A 21,167-nucleotide genomic window follows, 5' to 3' on the forward strand; every position below is an offset into this window, starting at 1 on the left:
AATGTTGGAAAGTACAAGTAATATACTGTGCTGAGAGTTTTGCTCTTCTTGGAGAATGTATAGTACAAAAAATGCACAGTTTGGACTAGTGGACAGGGCATGGGGTCAAATAATCGGAAAAGTTTATCCCCTTGGGAGTATGAACGTGCTGAAGTAAATCAAATAGCAATCTGACAATCACGTTTTTGGAAGTCATGTACAAAGTTGACAGTTTGTCCAATTGGTGGAGAAGAGAGAAAAACTTTGGAGGTTACACAGCTGGAGAGGGTTCATCCTTTATATATTTACAAGAAGAAGTTGCCCCTATATAAATGGTTAGGATGATCCCTTCAGGACTCATTCTCTGAGGACCATGAATATTTACAGAAAATTTTAATATATTATGGGTTGAAAGTTTTAAACATTGTCATAAGTGTGATTAAAGAACGTTTTAACCTTTGACCATGGCATAAGAGAAAAGATCAAGAGTCAGACAGTCATAAGGTCAAACTTTTTGACCTTAAAGCTGGGGTAGGTAGTTTTATTTTGGCGTCACTGAGCAAAAATCCCATAATTTTTGAGCATACTGTAATTCAAGTGAACTTATAGAACACTAGATTTCTGCACCTCAACTTAGCTCTTTCTTCTGGCTTAAAAAAATCTAGCCTGTGATGAGACTTTGGGAAATCACAGCTCATTTCAGAGAGAGGGTGTTCCTATTGGCTGTTGTACAAATGCAGATGTACGTGCATGTTCCTTCATAAGGTGGGGAAACGTTGGGTTACTGAATGAACACATGCATATGCCCTTCCTCTTCTGGTATGAGGGGCTTGGGACAGGAAGGAAAGAGCTGCAGGAGAAGGGTGCCAGAAAACTGCCTACCCCAGCTTTGAAAATAAAGATGCATAATTGCTTTGAAAAATAAGTGCAATGTGATATTAGACTTAAATATGTCAGGAGTACCCTAGTGAAACTTTTGGCCAATGAGCACTCAAGAATATTCAGTTTCATTGAAACCAGTAAATACTTTAAGAGGTGCCTTGTCACTGACCAAAGTGTTTGTTAAGGTGAATCTACTAACTGGTACTACTTTGCTCAAGATCAGGGGTTCATCCTCCAGGGATCATGAATGAGGTCAGTGTAGTTAAAATCAATGAATTGTATTTTGGTATTTCTTGAGTGCAGATGAAGACTTCGGCCTGATTGTGCTAATGAAGGAAAGGTACAATGGTCAATAAAAGCATAATGGAGTCATCCTCTGGACACAATGAATGTCCACAATGCATTTCATGGAAATGCAGTCATCTAGTTTTGAAACAAGTCAGTTGTCAACGGTTCAGCAAAATCACTAAGAATCATCTTCGGTGAGCAGCGACGAGCTCAATAAATGTCATGGGGACCATGCATGTCCATACTACTGCAATCAAACTGGTAGTTTTTAAGACATCTTCTGGAAATTTGGACAGACTAAAAAAATGAAACCTAACATGGCCACCCTTCAGCCCTGCTGCAAACCAGGGAAAGTCTTTGTTGGCATGAAACAGCCATAGCAATTAACAAGATACTAGAAACATATTTCCGCCCACTGTATCTGAGTTGTTGGCAGGATAAAACATATTTTTCTACTTAATAAATACATTCTGATTTCCTCCCCATGGCAATGGGATATTTTGTTAATTACTGTGGGTATCAAAGTCATTATAAGTTTGTTTTATTCCTCTTTCACTTTTCTTCTGTACGTGTACGTGCGTGTTTGCTTCATCTTATTTGTGTAGCTGCCCAGCTTTGACTGCCAGAGGTGAATCTCTGCTTGTGTCAGCTCTTTGGCTATTTATAATACATCACACAGAACTAAAATAGTGCTATCCACCACATCTGTGTGTGTGTGTGTGTGTGTGTGTGTGTGTGTGTCATCGAGGTTCTGCCAGCAAAGCTTCATAGTGTAGACATAGCACCAGTCCCCAGAATAAAATGTTGGCAATGTACGTTTCTGAAAACACAGATATGTCACATTGGTACGTTTCATATTTCTCAGTTCAACATCTCTAGATGGTAGCGGGTATTCTTTCAAGAGAGTTTGAGACATTTCCAGCCATGTTTGTATCAATATAATATAATATGATTAAATATCCTCATTGTTGGCTGTTTGCCATTGTCTGCATGTTGCTCCGCTGCTAGCACTGTTTGAATGATTAGGAAGGAGGTGTGATTGGACCTAATGATAAAACATCAGGTTGTACTGTTCGTAAATATACACATGAATAGTAATGCACCAGAATTTGTATATGACCCACGTAATCATGATCCAGTCATTTGTGTATATCTCTGTATACATCTGTAAATTAGGATTAGGGTAAATGTTGTAGTCAGGATGAGGTTTTTGTTAAGAAATAATGCATTTAATGAAAGGCCAGCACAAGCACAGACAACCACATGTGAACATGAATGTATAACAGATGCATTTTGTATGAGCAAATGCATTTGATTTTTTTGTAGACCATAGATGTGTCAGTGTGTTTACCATCTGAAGTTAAGAACTGAAGATACACAACACTGAGTGAAGTGACTGAGTTTTTTGATCCTATGTCAGATGAGTGTGGTGCTGGAGGTGAGCGCTAATAGAGCATGGCATGAAGAGGAGGAAGCAGGCTGATGAAAAGCTCTTTATGCTGCTTAGTGCAATCCTCCGGCACGTTTCCCAGGGCTAATCAAGCCGCACAGGGAGCATGAGCTAGCTAGGGGGAAACAAGGGTTTATCTGAGAGCAGGAAGACATGGCTAATCACTGTAATGTGGTTAGTTGGACTGGTATTGTTCTGGACCACTGGCTGCAACCACACACAAACAGTTGTGGGCCATTCAGCAGCACTTCCTCTTGGCCAACACCAATTGCTCCACTTGCCTCCATTCTTATCTCTGTCTTTTTATGATTACGCCTGTATTAAGTGAGCAGCCATTTTATGGGGGAGATAATGTGATACTGGGTTTTGATGGGTGATAAATGACATATTTGGATTGGTTTGAAGACAAATGACTATATTAAAGACAATATTGTGACTATAACAATTAAGGAAATAGTCAAACTGGACCTATAGATGACATTATTTACTCTAAATTCAACGCTATGGTGGACTTTCACAGTCCAAAGGCATCGATCTTGCTGTCTGGAACAGTCACACAGCACAAGTCAAATCAGGAAGCTTGCAGCATCTTTCTGGCACATTTCAATTTGTTCAAACAAAATCCTCACGACAGATAGTTTGAGAGCTGTTTATGTTTTTTTCTTTTCTCTTTCCTTCTCCTATGCTTATATTTGTCATGTTAGCAGTGTGGCTCAAGGCATGGCATTGTCGCTCTTTTGGTCCATAGGCCCACTACTATGCTCCAGACTGAAATATCTCTCCATTTATTGGATGGATCGTCATGAAATTTGGTTCATGGTCCCCAGAGAATGAATCTTAGTGACTCTGACTCTTATTCTAGACTACCAACAGTTTTCACTTATCTTGGGGCAGCTATGACTCAGAAACTAGAGTAGTCGTCTGCCAATCGAAACATGGGTCATTTGATCTCTGGCAGTGCACATGTCGAAGTGTCCTTGGGTAAGATAATAAACCCCAAATTGTTCAGTGCAAATGTGTGAGTGTGTGTGAATGTGTATCTGATGAGCAGGTGGCACTATGGTAGCCTCAGGGCCGTACACATGCTGCATCTTAAACCGCCTGGAAAACGCGGGGTGAGGAGCTCTGTGCAACTTGTGCCTATTCCGTGGCAACTTTCAAGAGTGCGGTGGCAGGCTGTGTCTGAGGTTGCTACTCGATGGATTGGCACAAAATGTATTAGACATATTTCCCAGAGGAAGTATCCTATTGACTTTGGTGATTCCCCGAATCTTCATGAAGTGCCACCAGCCAACTGACATTTATGGTTAAGATTAAAATGTCCCAACAACAACTACAATTACTATAAAATTTTGGACAGGCATTCATGTTCCCCACAGGATGAAATGCAATTACATTGGTAATCTTTTCACCATTCTCACAGTATCGTTTTCAGCCTCAGTAGGCAGCTGTTTTCAGTGATTAAGCTAGAGTGATAAAAACCCACTGTGCACTACCTGCCCAGCACCAACAGCAGACAATTAGTAACTAGCGGGTAAAAATCAACAGTAGTGAAGCAATTAGCAGCTAAAGAGATAAGTATTTTTTTCAGGTGTTAGTAGAGAACAAAAACAGAGCTAAAATAAAATGATTATTACATTTATCACATGAACACAAACACAACTGTGGTTTGCGAGTCAGTCCCATTATAAAGGATATCTGAAGATGCCTCATGCAACCAACAACTGATTTATGTTCTCCTGTCAGCAGGGCCCAAGAATGGTGAAGTTGGTCCATCTGTCTAGCCAATACTTTGGTTAAAAGCAAATTTTGGTTATTCCCTGACAATTCTTCTACTGTCGCAATCAGGCCAAAATTTACCAATATGGTCCATGACAAGGTATCTCAAAAATCATTCACAGAGACTATAGTAACTGGAAATCAAGGAAAAATCAAACTGGACCTGCAGATGACAAAAACTTACATCCACATCCTCATTAAATGTGTTCTGGATATTCATGGTCGCAGAGGATGAGTCCTATTTTTTTTTAGAACTCCCTGACTGATCCTTTAGTTCCAGCAAGAAAACCAATATTTTCCCTTGTACACAAGAAATATCCAAAACTAAAAAAACTCCAAGAGTAGCCATGATTTAGCTCTGAATCTTTTGTTTATCCTGTCCAACACTTTTATACTGTGTATGTAATGAACACTGCATCCTCTAGGGGCTGCCAACCACTTTTTCAACATGTAATCTTGTTAATACTTAGCCAATGTCAGCCCCATACACCTGTAAACACATTTATCAGTTAAACCTGAGTGTGTATTTTGTCTGCACTGGCCTCTTGTCAGTTATCGGACAAGGTGGCAGCCATGCAGTGGAGTCGCACCCGGATCAAACAAACCCCACTCCCATGTAATTACTCAGCCTCCCCGTGTCCACTGCCTGCAGGTGGGATACTGACAGCAACACTCCTCCCCCACTGTCAGCCCTCTTACTGGGAGTAATGAGGCACGCCGTACACACATGCACTCACTAGGCACAAAGCCCATCCCAGTGTGTGTGTGTGTCTGTGTGTGTGTGTGTGTGAATGGGTGTTGCTGTAGCTATTTGTGTGAGTGAGAAATAAAAGAAGTAGCATAAAATAGCAGGGAGGTGGGTGCGACATAAAATGCACTGTCACTCAGCTTTTGTAAGGGTGTTGAGATTCTGGACTACATGATTATAAATTCTTTTTTTTACTTGTCAAGTAAGAAAAAGCAGGAATAAGAATTAATGTAAATGTTAATGGGGATTACAGGGACGATTACAGACAGCAGATGGCTGAGAGAAAGACAAAGACACAGCCATGAGTTCAGTGGAGTGGTGGTGTGTACATGTACCTGTGTGTGTGTGTGTGTGTGTGTGTGTGTTTTTATATACACACACACACGTCTCTACTCCAACTGGGGTGGCCCACCAGGCAGAATTGAACAGCTGGATGCAGCTTCTTCAGACCCACACAGAATAATAGCTGCAATTTGGCACTTGATGAATCCCAGGGAAAACAGAAATAATTTCACCCGCCTCCATTATGCCTCGATAGCACTCCTCCAGCTCCGTACGCACAGGCCAATCTGACACTCAAGTGTCTGTTCAAAACAACAAATGCCATTTAATCACATTCATATGTTTTCATTGAAATGGGTGCTCGAAATCAGCAGCGCTCAAAAAAGGAGAAATTTCATCAGATTTCACCCCCGGAAGCTGCACGTGCAGCTACACACATCAAGTTCCATCAATACAGTCAGACATTTGAGGAAACAGGCTTGTTTGCTGCAATGAGATGATGGATCAGTAAATAATACAGTTTTACAACAACTCACTATCTTTTTTTTTACAAGCTGTTTAACATTATTTAGCGTGGGAAGCTAGTCATTTATACATCCAAGAGTCATGGGTTTTAATCAGAGTTAAGGACACTTCTTAATAGGGCTGGGTGGTATGACCTAAAATTCATATCACAGTATAAATCGAATCCCTTCACGGTATCGGTATATATCGCGGTATAAATTTAAGTGTAAAAGTTATAATAGAAGTGTTTCTGAATGGGTTTTGTAGTCCTTTAGCAAAGCTAAATTGATAAAAAAAAAAAGACAACAACAAAAGCAAAGATATAATGTATTTTTTAGAGCATTTATTGTGCAGAATGCAGATCTCAAAACTCAAAATTAAAACCCAGTACTCTATGGTGCAAAATGTCCCCTGGGATCTATATCAAAAGGTAATTTCCTTCTTTCAGCAAAATCCTAAATGACTGAGTTGTGTTTTTCCCACCTGGACCTTTATGCTCTGCCATTTCTCCTCTAATCATCACGCTGTAACCTGTGACAGGCTGTTATGATACCACAACTATCACACATTCACATATGGAGTTTTTTGTGGAGCCCCTAGCGTCACATAGGTTTACATTACCAAAAGTTTATGACAAACTCTCTTGCCGAAAACCAACTCCCGTGTGCGCACGGGGAGAGAGGAGAGGGAGAGATGCTGTGCTGCTGCCAGAGGAGACACTGAATGAGTTCCCTCTGAGCGGTAAGTCGCTAAAAGAGTCTGAGAAGTCCGGGGCTGTTCATAAAACATTAACTCACTCACTCACAAGTTCTCCAGCAACACATGTTGCACGTGCTACGCTAAATCACGGACGTGAACCAGCTCCTCTTGCTCCGCTGTCTCTGTGCTCGCAGCCATTTTCACACTGAGGCAGGTGCGATGACGTCATCGACGATAGGACGGTAGAGCGCAAATCTCTACCGTGGGTCAAATTTATATCATTTCTACCGTCTACCGCATATACCGTGCAGCCCTACTTCTTAAAGAGTAACCTGACTCTAAGGACAAATATTTTGCAACAGAACTGGTGGAGGAAGTACTCAAACATTTAGATGAAAGATGTACTAGAATAAAACAAGCGTGAATTCACAGTGGCTGTGACCATGTACGCACATGCATCCAGATGTTCATGCATTTAAACACAACCAACCTTACAAACAGCTGTCACTAGTTAAATGATACCTCCCTACGACCACTGGTTCATGAGTAATGAAAGGAGACATGGCCAAATGCAGTGTGTGTATGTGCTGTCCTTTGGCTAAAGACCATACCAAGATGTCACTCAGTGGTGGACTCTTGTTTTGAAGCCTTGAGTTCAGCATATCAGCCACCGCTGCACAGTTATCATGAAGGGCGAAATTACCTGTAGTGACCAAAACCATTTTTTGTACCAGGCTATAAACATGTTTATTCTTACTTTAAAGTTGGTCATTTTAACATGGGTGTCTATGTGAATTGAGCCACCCTCAAGTGGCTGTTCAAAGAACTGCGGTTTTTGGCACTTCTGTGTTGGCTTTATTTTTCAGCCCCAAAGGTTGCCACTTGATCATGACCAATCTTTCCACAAAATCCTCTGCAAGTCTATGAATCAGTTTGGAGGTTATGTGCCTATACTGTTCACCTTCTTTGTTCTGATCCCAGCTTCTTCCAATCTTGACACATCAATGTGATGACTACTAGCCAATCACAGCACACAGTAGAATCCATAATAATGCGTCATAGGAATGGGTGTAAATAGCCGAATAGCTGCAGTGTGACTATTCTCACCCTTGTGCATATAAATACCTTTAAACACTCCACACTCCGCTAATTTTGCCTGTCTGACATTTGGTGCTGTGTAAGTAACAGACAGTGGTACTGTAAGAGCTTCTTTTTCACCAAACTGAAGGTGAGACTGAACAAAACTGTACAATTGCAGTCCAGAAAACCAAAGCAGTAAACTAAGAGAAGCTCTAAGAGAAGTAATTCTCTTTGGGTTTGTCACTATGAGCAACCCCTTTCACATCACACAGTCAGTGGAGCCATTGTTTATTTAAGTATATCAATGAGTTCAACTTTAAATACACATAACTGGCATCTTTAATTAAAAAATATGAGCACTGGTATCGCTGCATCATCTTTAAAAAACTAAATCAGCCACTTCAGTTGGAGCTTATTAAATTTATTGGTGTAAATGGCTGAATTACACACTTGACAACTTGATATGAAAAAGCTGCTGTATTTCATCCTCCACCCCCGCCTCCTTTTCACTGTTGATAGCCTCACGAGACCCCTCTCAGCTCAGAGGTTAAAGGTCACCTTGAGAGAGGCAGAGGGTGATGGTGGTAGTGGCGGTGTGTTGGAGGGGAGGGGATTCTTTGGGGACATCGGAGGATGAACAAAGAGTAGGCCATGTGACTCGAGGTGAAGCCTGTTCTTTCTTTTGTGCACCACATGGACACGAGCATCTGTGGCAGAGGGTCTGAACAGAGCTGCACGCTTCATGAGGACAATACAGAGACACTGCGTTGTTGTTGTTGTGTGTGTGTGTGTGTGTGGTTGAACAGGCCTAAATAGCCTCCATTCATTATGTCTTTCTGAAGCTGACTGGGTCTTTACAGGGGAACTGCCCCACTAATTACCATCAGACGTTGCTCCAGCTTGTCCGGCTCGGCAGAGACTTTTGTTGTCCTGCACAGTACCAGGAAGTATCAAGCCCCGTAGTTTACACTGGTGTTGGTGATGGGTAGGGGATTGCAGTAAAAACAAAGATCAATAAGTGCACACTGTAAGTATATAGCACCAAAACTTGATTTTCAGGCCACTGTGATTTATAAGCCTTTATTTTTGCACATAGTCTGAATACCATAAATCCAAAACAGTGCAGCAAGAGAGGATTGGTCCAGGATGGGGCACTAATATGACGCATCCCTTTTGCTATTTTTACCGAACATAAATGTGAAGGACATAACTTTGATTTTGTAATTGCAGTGTTGGCTACTGGGATGCAAAGATGTGATGTGACAAAAACGATCAACCACCCACCTGCACTGCCACCTGCTGAGCGCAAGCCATGAGGGATGTTGCGCATAAATGGGCATTTAGTTCAAATTCATCTCAAAATTTTGCCAAGGATCAAAAAGCAGTATTCACCTTCTGTCTATCAGCTGTAAAAGCCTCCCTTCTTGACCACATACTTCCATGAAGTGTCTCTCCGCTGTGTCTATTTTTCTTATTTTGACTATTTATGTTGACTGAATGCATTTTTTGATGAAGTCAAAAAGTTCAAGCTTCACTGTGTAGAATTATCTATGTGCACTTTGTTTTCACATTCATGTGCTGAAGAGGGAAACTCTATGTGTCCACCTTAAATCTCCAAGGCATACACAGGTATGATGTTGAAACTTGAAGCTGTCAGTGCACATACGCTGAGAATGGACTTTTCAGTGTGGTAGTAGACGTTTGGTGTCCAACTCATTTATATATTCATAGATTCTTGATTTTTGAACAAAGATGTGGAAAACCCACCTCAGACAGGAAATGTTATTCAAAGCATACCGAAAGACAGGTTGCACTAAAACCTCTCCCTGGATTAGCCAGGATTTTCTGTTCAAGGTGCTAACCTACTAAGTTTCTTGAGGCCATCAGGTAAATCTGTGGAAAAATGTATCTTTTGTCTCCTGAAATTTATCTGGAGATTACCTACTACAGTTGAAACAAATATCATTTATCCATTACCTACAAAATTAAACAAACACAGATGCTCACTTCAGTTAGAGCCTCCAGTCCAGCTGATGGTGAAAAGAAACCCAAGCAGGGATGTCATTTCAGTTCATTTTGTTTTTGAAAGCCCGACACCCATTAACTGGTAACAAACAGATTAAATTGTAAAAAAACAAACAAACAAACAAAAAACATGACATTAAATATAAAAGGCTGTTCCTTTTAGTCAAGCGCTTCATTGACTCAATGAGCTTTCGTGTCGCATTTGAAAGTGCTATCCATTTAGAGGTGGTGAAATTTTAATGTTTTGTGATGTACATGTCTTGCCTTTTATCTTATTTTCTGTTGGCTTTGCTGACAGACAGACAGCTTGCTGCCTTAACATACATAGTGGCCACCGCCCAAGCTCAAGTCTCCACTGGTTAGCTAACAACAGCCTTGACCGTTCTGCACGGCGCCACACCTGGGTTGGGTGGGAGCTAGCAGCAATGTTCATTTGGGAATTACCACTGGTAACACTGGCCTAGTGTCAGGATGGCTTTACTGTGGAAACATGGTGGCCACCTTCCAGTCTCCCCCTGGGTAGCCCTGGTGGGTAAGCGGCTTAATTTAGAGGCACAAAACCCCTTTAGCATTGTTAACTTGGTTAGCAACACTGACTCTAGTGCTGACTCTACAAACGGTGCTATCAGAGCTAACAGTTAACAATGGTAGAGGGAGTTTTGCGGCTCAAAACCAGAGGGTGGGTACAATATTTCCAAAGCAATGCTGTTGAGTCAGCACTGCATTACTAGTGGTAGCCAATCGCCAAATGAGCAGTGCCACTAACAAGCTCACATTGATCCACTACCAAATCCAGGTAGTGCGCAGTGCAGTAAACTGAAGAGTAGCAACATTAATCTGTAAAGCGAGAAGGTCAAAAAAAAAAAAAAAAAAGAAAGATGTTTGGCAGTTAACCAGTTAAGGGTTAACCCTTGACATCCCTAAACCAACAAGAACATCCTGGAAACTCTACTCAGAGAGAAACAGGGATCTGTTCGCCCAGCCTTCCATCTGTGGCTTCTGTAATCCAGTCACTAAGACAATACAAGCAAGTCCTCTGCCAACAAGACATCACACTCAGTGCCAGATTAAACATTGCTACAAAATTCCATACATATGCAGGTGGTGTAGGGGAGTAATGTGACACACATGACGCATCTGCTGTTTCATTTAGCATTCTTGGCTTGATTACGCATCAGCCTTGGTAGTAGTCCACAGGGGAGGATTAAATTGATTAAATACTAATATATCCATAGAGCATTTAGTGAAACTGTACTCTTTCCCCTGGCACTTCCACACATATTGCTGGAAACAGCAGTCTCTTGAGAACCCAACCCCCGCATTACTCCTGTGGCTAATTTCAGCCACCTCTCCGTACCAGAGGTGTGGGTTTAGCCAATTCTACACTGCAAAAATATGTATCACAATCCCTTAAAAACAGCTCATTTTCCAAGACATCAACAGACGACTTCTTTGCTCCTGCCCCTCCCTCCCCTGACAAGAGGTGCTACAGTGGAGGAAAAAGCCTCATGCATTGTTGTATTAAGCACGTGGGGATTGGAACTCCGAGAGGACGACAGGATCTCACCTAAAATGTCACATCAAAGATAAGAACACACCAACATTCAAATCGCCATTCATCTCAGTATCAGTGTCCTGTCAGTGAGCCAAACGAGCATCAGGGAGCCAAGTGCCGACACACTTAAGCCAAGAGGAGACACACATAAACATGTCTATACCGTATCTAGGTTAACTTTGTCTGGCCAATCTGCTCTGGTTTCTCTACCCTTAATCTCCTCCCCTGCCTTAGCACGGTGGGAGGTACAGCACATAATACCATAGGATTTCCATTCCTATGCACAGGGTGTGAGCAATGAAGCTGGTAAACAACAATAGAGTCAGAAAAAGAAAACAAATATCATTTAAGGTGCAACAACAGAGACCATGAGGAGAGTTGACCTTATTTGATTTAGTTTTTTTGGATTGAGGTGCCCAGTATTCTGTATCAAGATTTAAAATCAATTATTAATTTGGTTTTTTTAAACTGAATACCACCAAAGCTAACAAGCTCCCTCCTAGCTCCCTGCAGACTAAAAGAAAGGGAAATGCCAACTGAATTGACAGTTGACATAACACGTGAAAAAAAAATACATTAATATTCCATTTTTAGTGTCCACTAGCATCAATTTTCACCACTCAAATTACTGCACAGATATAATCAATTGTACCAAAATTCACACCTCCTGGTAATTACAACTTTGGCCAAATAAGTACACAATTCCAAACACAATGAACATATTTGTTGATTTCTTGGCAGACATTCATTTCAATTGCAAACGGACTATAAAAGCATGAAGGTAATTACATCCTGCACATTCTGGATGTCACAGACAGATTAATAACAAGTATAGATTACATTTTAGACTCCACCCAAAGCCAGCATTGATCCCATACAGGCTGAGCTGCATTGTCAGGACTATACCCATTGATCAGTTCCTACTGGTGTGGGGAAGGGGAGGGATGCAGGATCCCAGTGAAGCCAGTACATTGATCCAGGAAAACAGAGAGAGATTAGACAGTAGTGTAAGAGAACATTGATCTCCAGCTGCATCCAAAGGGCACCCCTGTGGGGGGGTGGGGGTGGAGGGGTCCATTCCCCCCTACTCCTGCTCCCATCACTCCTCCTCCATCCTCCAACTATCCTTCTCCCACTTCTTCACTCTGCTCGCTGGACCATGCATCAGCATTGTGTCCTCCTGACCATGTGCTGCTCTCTCACAGTGAATGAGCCTCGACCGGTGAGAGGCACCACCCAAAACAGCGGCAGCGGGGAGCCTTTTATTGTACCGCACAGCTGCCTACACTGTAAAGCTACTCTACTCACAACACTCATCAACATCCACCTCTGGGTTACTTATCCACAAATCAAACACCTGCATCCCCACTCATATAGGCTACTGCTGGCTGTACTACGGAGTGTTTTCACCGCATCCTCTGAAGCATGCTTGCACCCCCCCCCCCTCCCTCTCACTCAGAAAAGCCCCACATGCAGCTACAGTGCACACACCATTTCTCATGAACTGCACATATGTCAAACTGTGATAAATGAGTCCAATAGCAGCGCGGGGCAGCCGAGGAGTCCCAGCTGCCTCAGTCCAGAACAGGGGAAGCGCAGCCAAGAGACAGCCAGCATAGCTCTGCTCATCTAACCTCCAGTCTGGGGGCAAAGAGACATTCACCTCAGGGACTGCAGTAAATATGTTACCACACTATACAGTAGCAAGATGGCTCCAATGCATCAACCTCTGCCACATGCATGTCTGCAAGAAAAGAGGCTCAGGGAAGAAACTTTTACTTTAAATGAAGGTTTTCTTCGTTTGCAGGAAGGTTTGATAGAATCATAAAAAATAAACAATACAATATATGCAAATAAAGCTATGAAAAATCACAAAGAAGAACAGTTTGAGCAAGTTCCCCATTCTGTCCTGCACCCTGCTATAGGCTACACAAGCATTTACATATTAATGTTTCATCAAGACTGCAAGAGTAGTAGTGGATGGGACATCCATACAGCAACTCAGCCTCTCCAAGAACCCAACCTCCGAACCCCAGGGGGAAGGTGGTGAAATAGTAGGGGGTGGACCGTACCTGTTTGCCAGATGTACAGGGGTTTAGTTTCCACTGTGGTTTGTGCATCCATCTCCCAGATGGAGAGAAAGAGCAGCGCTATCCTCCAGAGAGAGGGGAGCGGTGCCCCTCTCGAGACCCCCAGCGTCCCCACAGCTCTGCCGGCCAGCTCCATGGCCACCGCACGGCAAGTACTGCAGTTCCCAATGCAGTCAAGAGGAAAAAAAAAACAAGCCTGGCCCGGGGTAGGGAGCTGGACCGAAGTGTGTGTGTGTGTTTTCTGCTTCTGCTTTGTCCACACCAGTGCGTCCAAGAAGAAGTAATCCCAGGCAAACGGGGCTGAGGTCTCCTCTCGTTCCCCTCGTCCTCTCAGTTTCTCTTTCTCTCTTGGATCCTTAATGAGCAAGAACGAGGTCTGGCAGTAATAAAACAGGGAACAATAGAGCCCTAAGCCCAGCCTGCTGCTGCTGCTGCTGTATGCCGGGTTGATGCAGCGCCTCCCTCTCTCTCTCTGCCTTTCTCTCTCTCTTACACACACAGACACATGCACACACGCCCACCCTCTCTACCCTCCCTCCCTCTCTCACTCGTCTCTCATCCCTTTTCCAAAGGGCTCAGTGAAGCTGTTCTGCACTCCGATCGAAGTAGGCAGCTGGATGGGGTAGATGGAGGTGTGTTTGTTGGTAAAGTGAACAACACATGTGGCTTGAAATAGACACACACTACTTCCCAAAACATATCAGTTTTGTCATTAATTAACAATATGAAATAATTTTTCTTAAGGAATAAAACAGGGACTGCGCCGTGTCAGTGGTGGAAATAGTATTCAGTTTCTTTACTTAAGAAAAAGTAACTAATACCACACTGTGAAAATACTTCACAAGTAGAAGTAAAAGTATGTAGTATTATCAGCAAAATGTACTTAAAGTATCAGAAGTAAAAGTAGTCATTGTACAATAAAATGTCGTTGTTTCACTGTTCTGGCTGTTCTCTTGCACTCTTTGTAGGTATATCTACGAAAAGTAATGCACCACAATTCATATATAACCCATGTACACATGAGCCAGTAATTCATGTATAATCCACACAATCAGGAAGGCTGCAATCATGTTAGCAACGCTCTGACGGGAGTAAAGAAGGAAGTACTTTAATTACCAAAAGTCTGCATAAGGAGACAGGTTTGGGTGTTGTATGGGTCAGCAAACACAGGACTTTCCCCCAAGAGACCAGTGTTTGTGTCCCATATGAGAGCGGTTCCCAGCTGGTCCAAAAGAGGGTCACAGGCCCATTCTGAATGGACCGCAAGTAATTCGCAAACATGTCAAATTTGTTAAAAAAAAACAAAAAACACTATTTTTAAGTACAGTAAATTTCCAGCACATAGCTTTTATTTTGAAGTGCCGGTTTCTGCTGCAGAGTGAGTGACTAACGAACAGCTACTTGACAGAGACAGCAAACTAGCTCAACAACATGGCCAAATGCAAGTATGACGTTTAATGTATTTAACTGTGTTTTTGGATAAACATCACTGCTGCATTACTGTGTATGCTGCCTTTTACTGCAGTAGACTTTTAAAGCTTTGCTAACTTTAACTCCTTTATATAATGCTGGGTAGTTTAATCTGCAGCACTGCATCATATTCTATAAGATCATCATCTGTTTGTAGTGTCACTGTCTTGCGAGAACCAAGTATCTTTAAAAAGTCAACTTTTCAAGAGCTCAGAAAAACAGCCCTGTATGCTGTTGATCCAAGAGGGTTTTTAAGTAGTTTATTTAGCTCAACCCATAAAGGAACACTTCATTCTTCAGTTTATAGTAAATGTTCACACTCAAAATCCCCATATTTGGAGATATATGGTTTTCACTGGAAACATCTGAAAAGTAGCAAGTAACTAAAGCTGTCAGACAAATGGAGTGGAGAAGAAGAAGTATACAGTTGTGTTTGGTGAGCCAAAGACAAAATTCCACCCCTGATGGACATTAAAGATATATTCTATTCTACTCTATTAATTGGTACTTAATGACAGTACTTGAGTAAATGTACTTTATATTCCACAACTGCCACTGAATCGCTTCTTCTCCATAGCAACAGCAGCCGAGGCTCATAGGTATTGTAGTATTTAGACCATCAGCCAAACTGACAGACAAAACATCTTTTCTCAAAAACAAAGGTGGAACAATTAAAACCAGTGGCCACCATACAGCATAATGCAGCAATACATACTTGAACTTAGAAAGAGTTCATCCTCAATCCATTTTTATGTAATCTTATGCTTACATTTTCATGTTTTTCTGTGTAAAAGAGGAAACTGACACACATATTACTTGGCATGCATGGCTCCCCATTGAGGCCTTAAGTGATTCTCATTTGTTGTACTGAGGTGAAGTAAGAGTACCTGGAAAAATGAAAATAAAACTATAACCATCCACATTGTGATTATTTTCTGCTGAGCAACTTGCTTCCTCATTAAGAGAAGTGCCACATAAATAAAGGTTATTATCATTATTATGGTTATTATTGTTATCATTAGTGTTATTATGGTTAGATGCCTCTAGAGGTAAGTGAAACAATGTGTTTGTTTGTTTTTTAAAAACACTAAAATACACTGGGGTGTGTGAGTTTCAAGAAGCTGCCTCTTAAGGCAGTGGTGGTTCTGCAGTGAACTGATGTCATTTCATTGATCCACAGCTGTTGGTGGTGCTGATGGTCACCAAAGAAAAAAACAGGGTGTGGAAGAAGTTTTGGAGGGTTATGGAAAAGGGCTTTTGGCAAACTGTGAGATGACTCAGAAATGGGAAGCAGGTATGGAGCTCTGCGGACCCAGACTGGGAATTCTTTGAGCAGTGAAAAATGCACTTTGAGAAACTCTTAAACCCAGCCAACACGTCCATTGTGGAGGAGACAGAGTTTAAAGACTTAGGGAAGCCTCAGCCATCCTGCTAAAGGTCTCTGAGGTAGTTAAAAGCTCCTCAGAGGCAAAGCGCCAGGTGTGGATAAGATTTGCCCGGAGATGCTGAAGGCTGTGGACAGTTTTTTGCTGTCATGGCTAACACACCTCTTCGTTGTTGCATGGAGGTCAGGTACAGTGCCTGTGGCGTGGCAGACTGGGCTGGTGGCTCCCATTTTTTAAAAAGGGACTACAGGGTGTGCTCCAAATATTAGGGTAAAACACTGCTCAGCCTCCCCAAGAAAGTTATTTCCAGGGTGTTGGAAAGGAGGCTCCGACCAGTTATTGAACCTCAGATTCAGGAGAAACAATATGGATTCCATCCTGGCCATGGAACACTGGACCAGCTCTTTACCCTTGCAGGGCTTCTGGAGGCGTCATGGGACTTTGCCCATCAAATCTACATGTACTTTGTGGACTTGGAGCAGCATTCAACAGCATTTGCCAGGGAGGGGTACTGCAAGTCTATTGCTACAAGCCATTCAGTCCCTGCATAACCAAAGTGAGAGCTTCGTCCACATACTCGTTTTTCAGTGGGTGTTCTGCCAGGGTTGTCTCTTGTCACCAATTCTGTTTGTGATATTCAGAGACAGAATTTCAAAGGGCAGCAAGGGGAAAGAGAGTGTCCATTCTGGGGACCTCAGAATTGCATCTCTGCTCTTTGTAGATGATGTGGTTCTGTTGGCTTCACCACACCATGAGCTCCAGCACACACTTGGCTGTTTGCAGCCAAGTGTGAAGCAGTCAAGATGGAAGGCAGTACGTCTAATCCAAAGGGCAGAAAACAGTAGATTGCACCCTCTGGATTGGGAGTTTGTTATTACCCCAAACAAAGAGTTTAAGTATCTTGGGGTCAGCTTCATGACTTAAGGTAAAATTGAGCTTGGGATGGACAGGCAGATTGGTGCAATGTCACCAGTAATGTGGGCATTATACCACATCGTTGTGGTAAAGAGGAAGCTGAGCCAGAAGGCAAAGCTCTCGATTTATTAGTTGATCTACATTCCCACCTCACCTCATGACCTTTAGGCAGTGACTGAAAAAATTAGATTGGGGATACAAGTGGAAGAAATGGGTTTCCTTCATAGGGTGGCTGGGCCTAAAAGATGTTTTCTCTAGAAATAGCTGATAAAGATGATAGAAAAAAATCCAAAAAAATGTGTGGAGAAAAAAAAGGATAAATTATTGATATAGCTCAACTTGACCTTGTGTGATATTCAATCCCAGTTAGAAGAGGTACTTATTATTCATGAGAGGCAACCACTGCACTCAATGAAAGCAGATCATAAATTTGATCAGCAGCAGGTGGGTCAGTAAATCAAATCGACAATGTCAATCATCACACACCCACAAACCAGCCAAGGGGAATGGATAGGTTTTATCTGATTGACTTTACAGTATCTGTACACCTTTGGTGCTAAAAGCTCATTACTCTTCTCTCACTTGATCCTTTGCCTTGAAATTTCTTTTTCAAAGTGTGACTCAAGGTTATTATAATTAATTAAAAAAAGTAAACTACGAACTAAAACTAGGTGTGACAAAAACCTTTTTGTTAAATGAAATAAAACAAAAAACTAAAAAGAAAACTGACTGAAATGATATTGTGTACTTACAAAACCAATTAGAATAAATATAATATGCAGCAAATGTCTTTTAATTTAGAGAGCAGCCCTTCTCTCTCTCTGTCTCTAATTCAGACCAAACTGTAAAACTAGGCAGTGCTAATCAAAAATAAACCAAGATTCTGTAACCATGTTGTCTACTTGTCACCTACAGTGTTTTCAGAAACATATTTTAGTGCGTTATTTAGCTTTAATACAAGAGTTTGTGAACAGGAAGTGGGTGCTATCCTGTTTCCTGTATCTCTACACTTGCTGGCTTCAGCTTATGATCAGTGATAAGTGATGAAAAGGGAGAGAGAGCTGCAAGCTGTAGCTCTTGCAATGGACCCTCTTGTGGGTCTGAAATAAAGTTTGAACTGAACTGACTATGTTCAAAAATACTTTGTGCTCTGCTTGTGCTATGTTCTTATGGGAGTGCTGAGCTCTGATTAATCAATGTACTTGATTTTAAAACAGCCTCATGTTGTTGTTAAAAATGCCCCCTTTCGATTTTTAACAGGCCTCTCAGAGACTTCTTGACGCCTGGCCTGAATAGTTAGCTACAAAATATGATTGAAATAGAAAGGTAAACAAGTAAAAGGTAAATTGTGGGGATGAAACTGATAGCCTACCCGCCGGAGCCAACATGTCTCTGCCATCCGCCTCGGTATCACTGTTGGCCCGCAAGGCAGATGCCTCCACCTCAGTGTCAGACTCTGGGTCAAATGCCAGGGGTAGAGTAGCTGAGCAGGTGGCTGTCGCAGCTGGGCTGTGGTCCTCTGCCTTAGTGTCACTGTTATACTGATGCTCAGGTCCTTTTGGATGCTGCTGGTCTAGTTTAAGTTGAGACAGGATAGCTGCACTTGTAGTGGCTGCTGCTGGGTATCAGTTGCTGTCCTCCTCTTAACTAGCCAGATTAGCATGGTCCGCACCAGGCTCTTGACTCGCCAGCCAACTACTGAAAAAAGTTGAGATAGTCAGTATTAATTCAGGTTATTTTGACAGTTGTAGGTTGCACACATTACAAAAGGAATGTAGCTATACGTATTTGTATTCATGTAAATATGTAAGCTCACACAAACACAAACTGTGAATGGCCATAACTGCATAAATGTTCTAAACTCCCCAAATAACATAATAGCTACAAAATGGAAGACTGCATTTGAAATTAATTTATTTTAAGTGAAAACTGTGACAGTGTAATGAATCGCTGCTCTCATGAGGAGCATCGTGACACGACTTGTACTTTGTTGAAACTTAGAGGATAAATCCCATGCTCATTTGCAGATAATGAGACAACCAGACTGAAATCCTCATCGGAGGTTTAATGATCCTCAGTGCTCCTGCACGACTCTGTATGGCACTTCCCACAATCCCCTCTGCCATTCAGGACCAGGTGCCCATTTGGTAGGACAGCCTGTGCAGCACGGACAAGTGGTCACATGGGTCACTGGGGCTTTTCAGGGAAGAAGAAAAATGGAGGAGGGAGAAAGTCAGTTGGAGTGAGAGTGAGGCTGAAGGAGGGCTTATCAGCACTCTAGCGTGAGAGCGAGCCAAGTCAAAGACAGCTCTGTATAATGACACACAATAAAACAGATTATAATATGAGATTATAATGTGTTCTAACATCACTAGATAAAATGAGACTTAAATAAACTATGGGGGAAAGTGGAGTTTAGCATGGTATAATATGGTGCAGAATAGGACAGAACATTACACATCATAGTTTAGTTTAGATTTATATTAGAAGTGGGTGCAGTTTGTACTAGAATGTTAGAAATCTTTTTTTACATATTCATAATTATAATTTAATTTATTCAAGTAAAAGAACTGTTACTTTAAAGATGTGTTATTCAAGCAAAAATACTCATTTAAACATGTACTCAGATAAAAATGAAAAGTACGTAGGTTACTTAAAATGTACACCAAGTTTTAAAAGAAAGTGTGAACTGCACCAACAAGCCCCAATGTCTAAACCAACATAAACTCCATAAACAAACATTTTCAGCCTGTGTGAACAACTAATTATCAAAATTAAAAATAACTCTGGCTCCAGAGGACCAGCTACTGTCAGTGTCCACAGAGGATGTTAAGAAGAACCCCTCTGAGAGTGAATGTGAGCAAAGCTGCTGGGCCTGATAACATCCCTGGCTGTGTGCCAAGAACATGTGTCAACCAGCTAGTCAGTGTCACCACAGACATTTTTAACAAATCACTGTTGCAGGAGAGGGTTCTCACCTGCTCCGAGATAGCCGCCATCTTCCCTGTCAAAGCGATTACCGCTCTATGGCATTCATTCACCCACTTTCTGATAAAGTGCTTTAGAAAGCTGGTTCTCAACATCTCAACCAGCATCTCAACCAGCCTGGACCTTCACCAGTTTTGTAATCAGAGCCAACAGATCTACAGAGGATGCCATCTCCACTGCCCTCCACTCAGGTCTAACACACATCTTAAAACTAACAATACCTACATCGGAACGTTTCATTTGTTTCCAGTTTCTTGCAAAACACTGTCACAGTCTTTCCCTAACCTTAACTGAAGCGCTTTTGTTGCCTAAACCTACGACAGCAGTCTGGCAGAGTGTTTCATAAACTCAAAGAAATGTTGTCTCTGAACATAACCCAGACTGTGATTATGTTGCCACCACAATGTAATATATGCAAAATATGATTTCTAGGAGATGAAGGGGATGGTGTAAGAGAGATGTCACAGGTCTCCATAGAAACCTATCAGGTGAGATGGTGATGAAGGAGAGAGAAAGATATGGCGTGGAGTTGTGATTCTCTGCCCCGAACCTGATTGCGCCTGAATCAGACCTTACAGTTTGTGTAATGTCATGATTTATGGGGCAGAGGCAGAAGAATGATGACACATGCTCACACACACAGCAACAGCCTCCTCTCTGATGGTTTCTGATCAACAGGCACAGACATGCACATCGCAGCTAATGCAAATCCAGCACAACACATAAATTCCATTGTTTCAAACCTTCAGCCTACCAGCTATGTGCATTGTGGTAATAACTGAACATATCACAGCAAGCCATGTAATAAAACCCTCCAGGCACTCAAGGGCTGATGGAAGCACATAAAAGAGTGATTACTGTCTCCATTAGTAGAACATCATCGTAACTCAGAGTTGCTGCCATAACATGAGGCTACAAATGATAAGGGGATGGATTTCTACAAACTTTACCATCTTAATTCTCTCGCTCTCTCTTCAGCAAGATGGCAGATTAGAAGAGACACAAATAAAACCCCAAGTTTCTTGTAGTGCTTGAACACACCACAAGC

General features: G+C 41.9%; 1 protein-coding gene across 1 annotated transcript in view; it reads right to left on the bottom strand.

Annotated features, from left to right (window-relative positions):
* Positions 1-13,817, bottom strand: part of thsd7aa (thrombospondin, type I, domain containing 7Aa) — a 167,940-nt gene extending 154,123 nt beyond the window's left edge. Inside the window, exon 1 of the mRNA XM_033636731.2 lies at positions 13,344-13,817. Within this exon, the coding sequence (XP_033492622.1) occupies positions 13,344-13,497 (154 nt within the window). The 5' untranslated portion in view covers positions 13,498-13,817. The remainder of the gene's footprint in view (positions 1-13,343) is intronic.
* Positions 13,818-21,167: the final 7,350 nt, after the last annotated feature.

The sequence above is a fragment of the Epinephelus lanceolatus genome, chromosome 16 (genome assembly GCF_041903045.1).
Source record: "Epinephelus lanceolatus isolate andai-2023 chromosome 16, ASM4190304v1, whole genome shotgun sequence".
NCBI lineage: Eukaryota > Metazoa > Chordata > Actinopteri > Perciformes > Serranidae > Epinephelus > Epinephelus lanceolatus.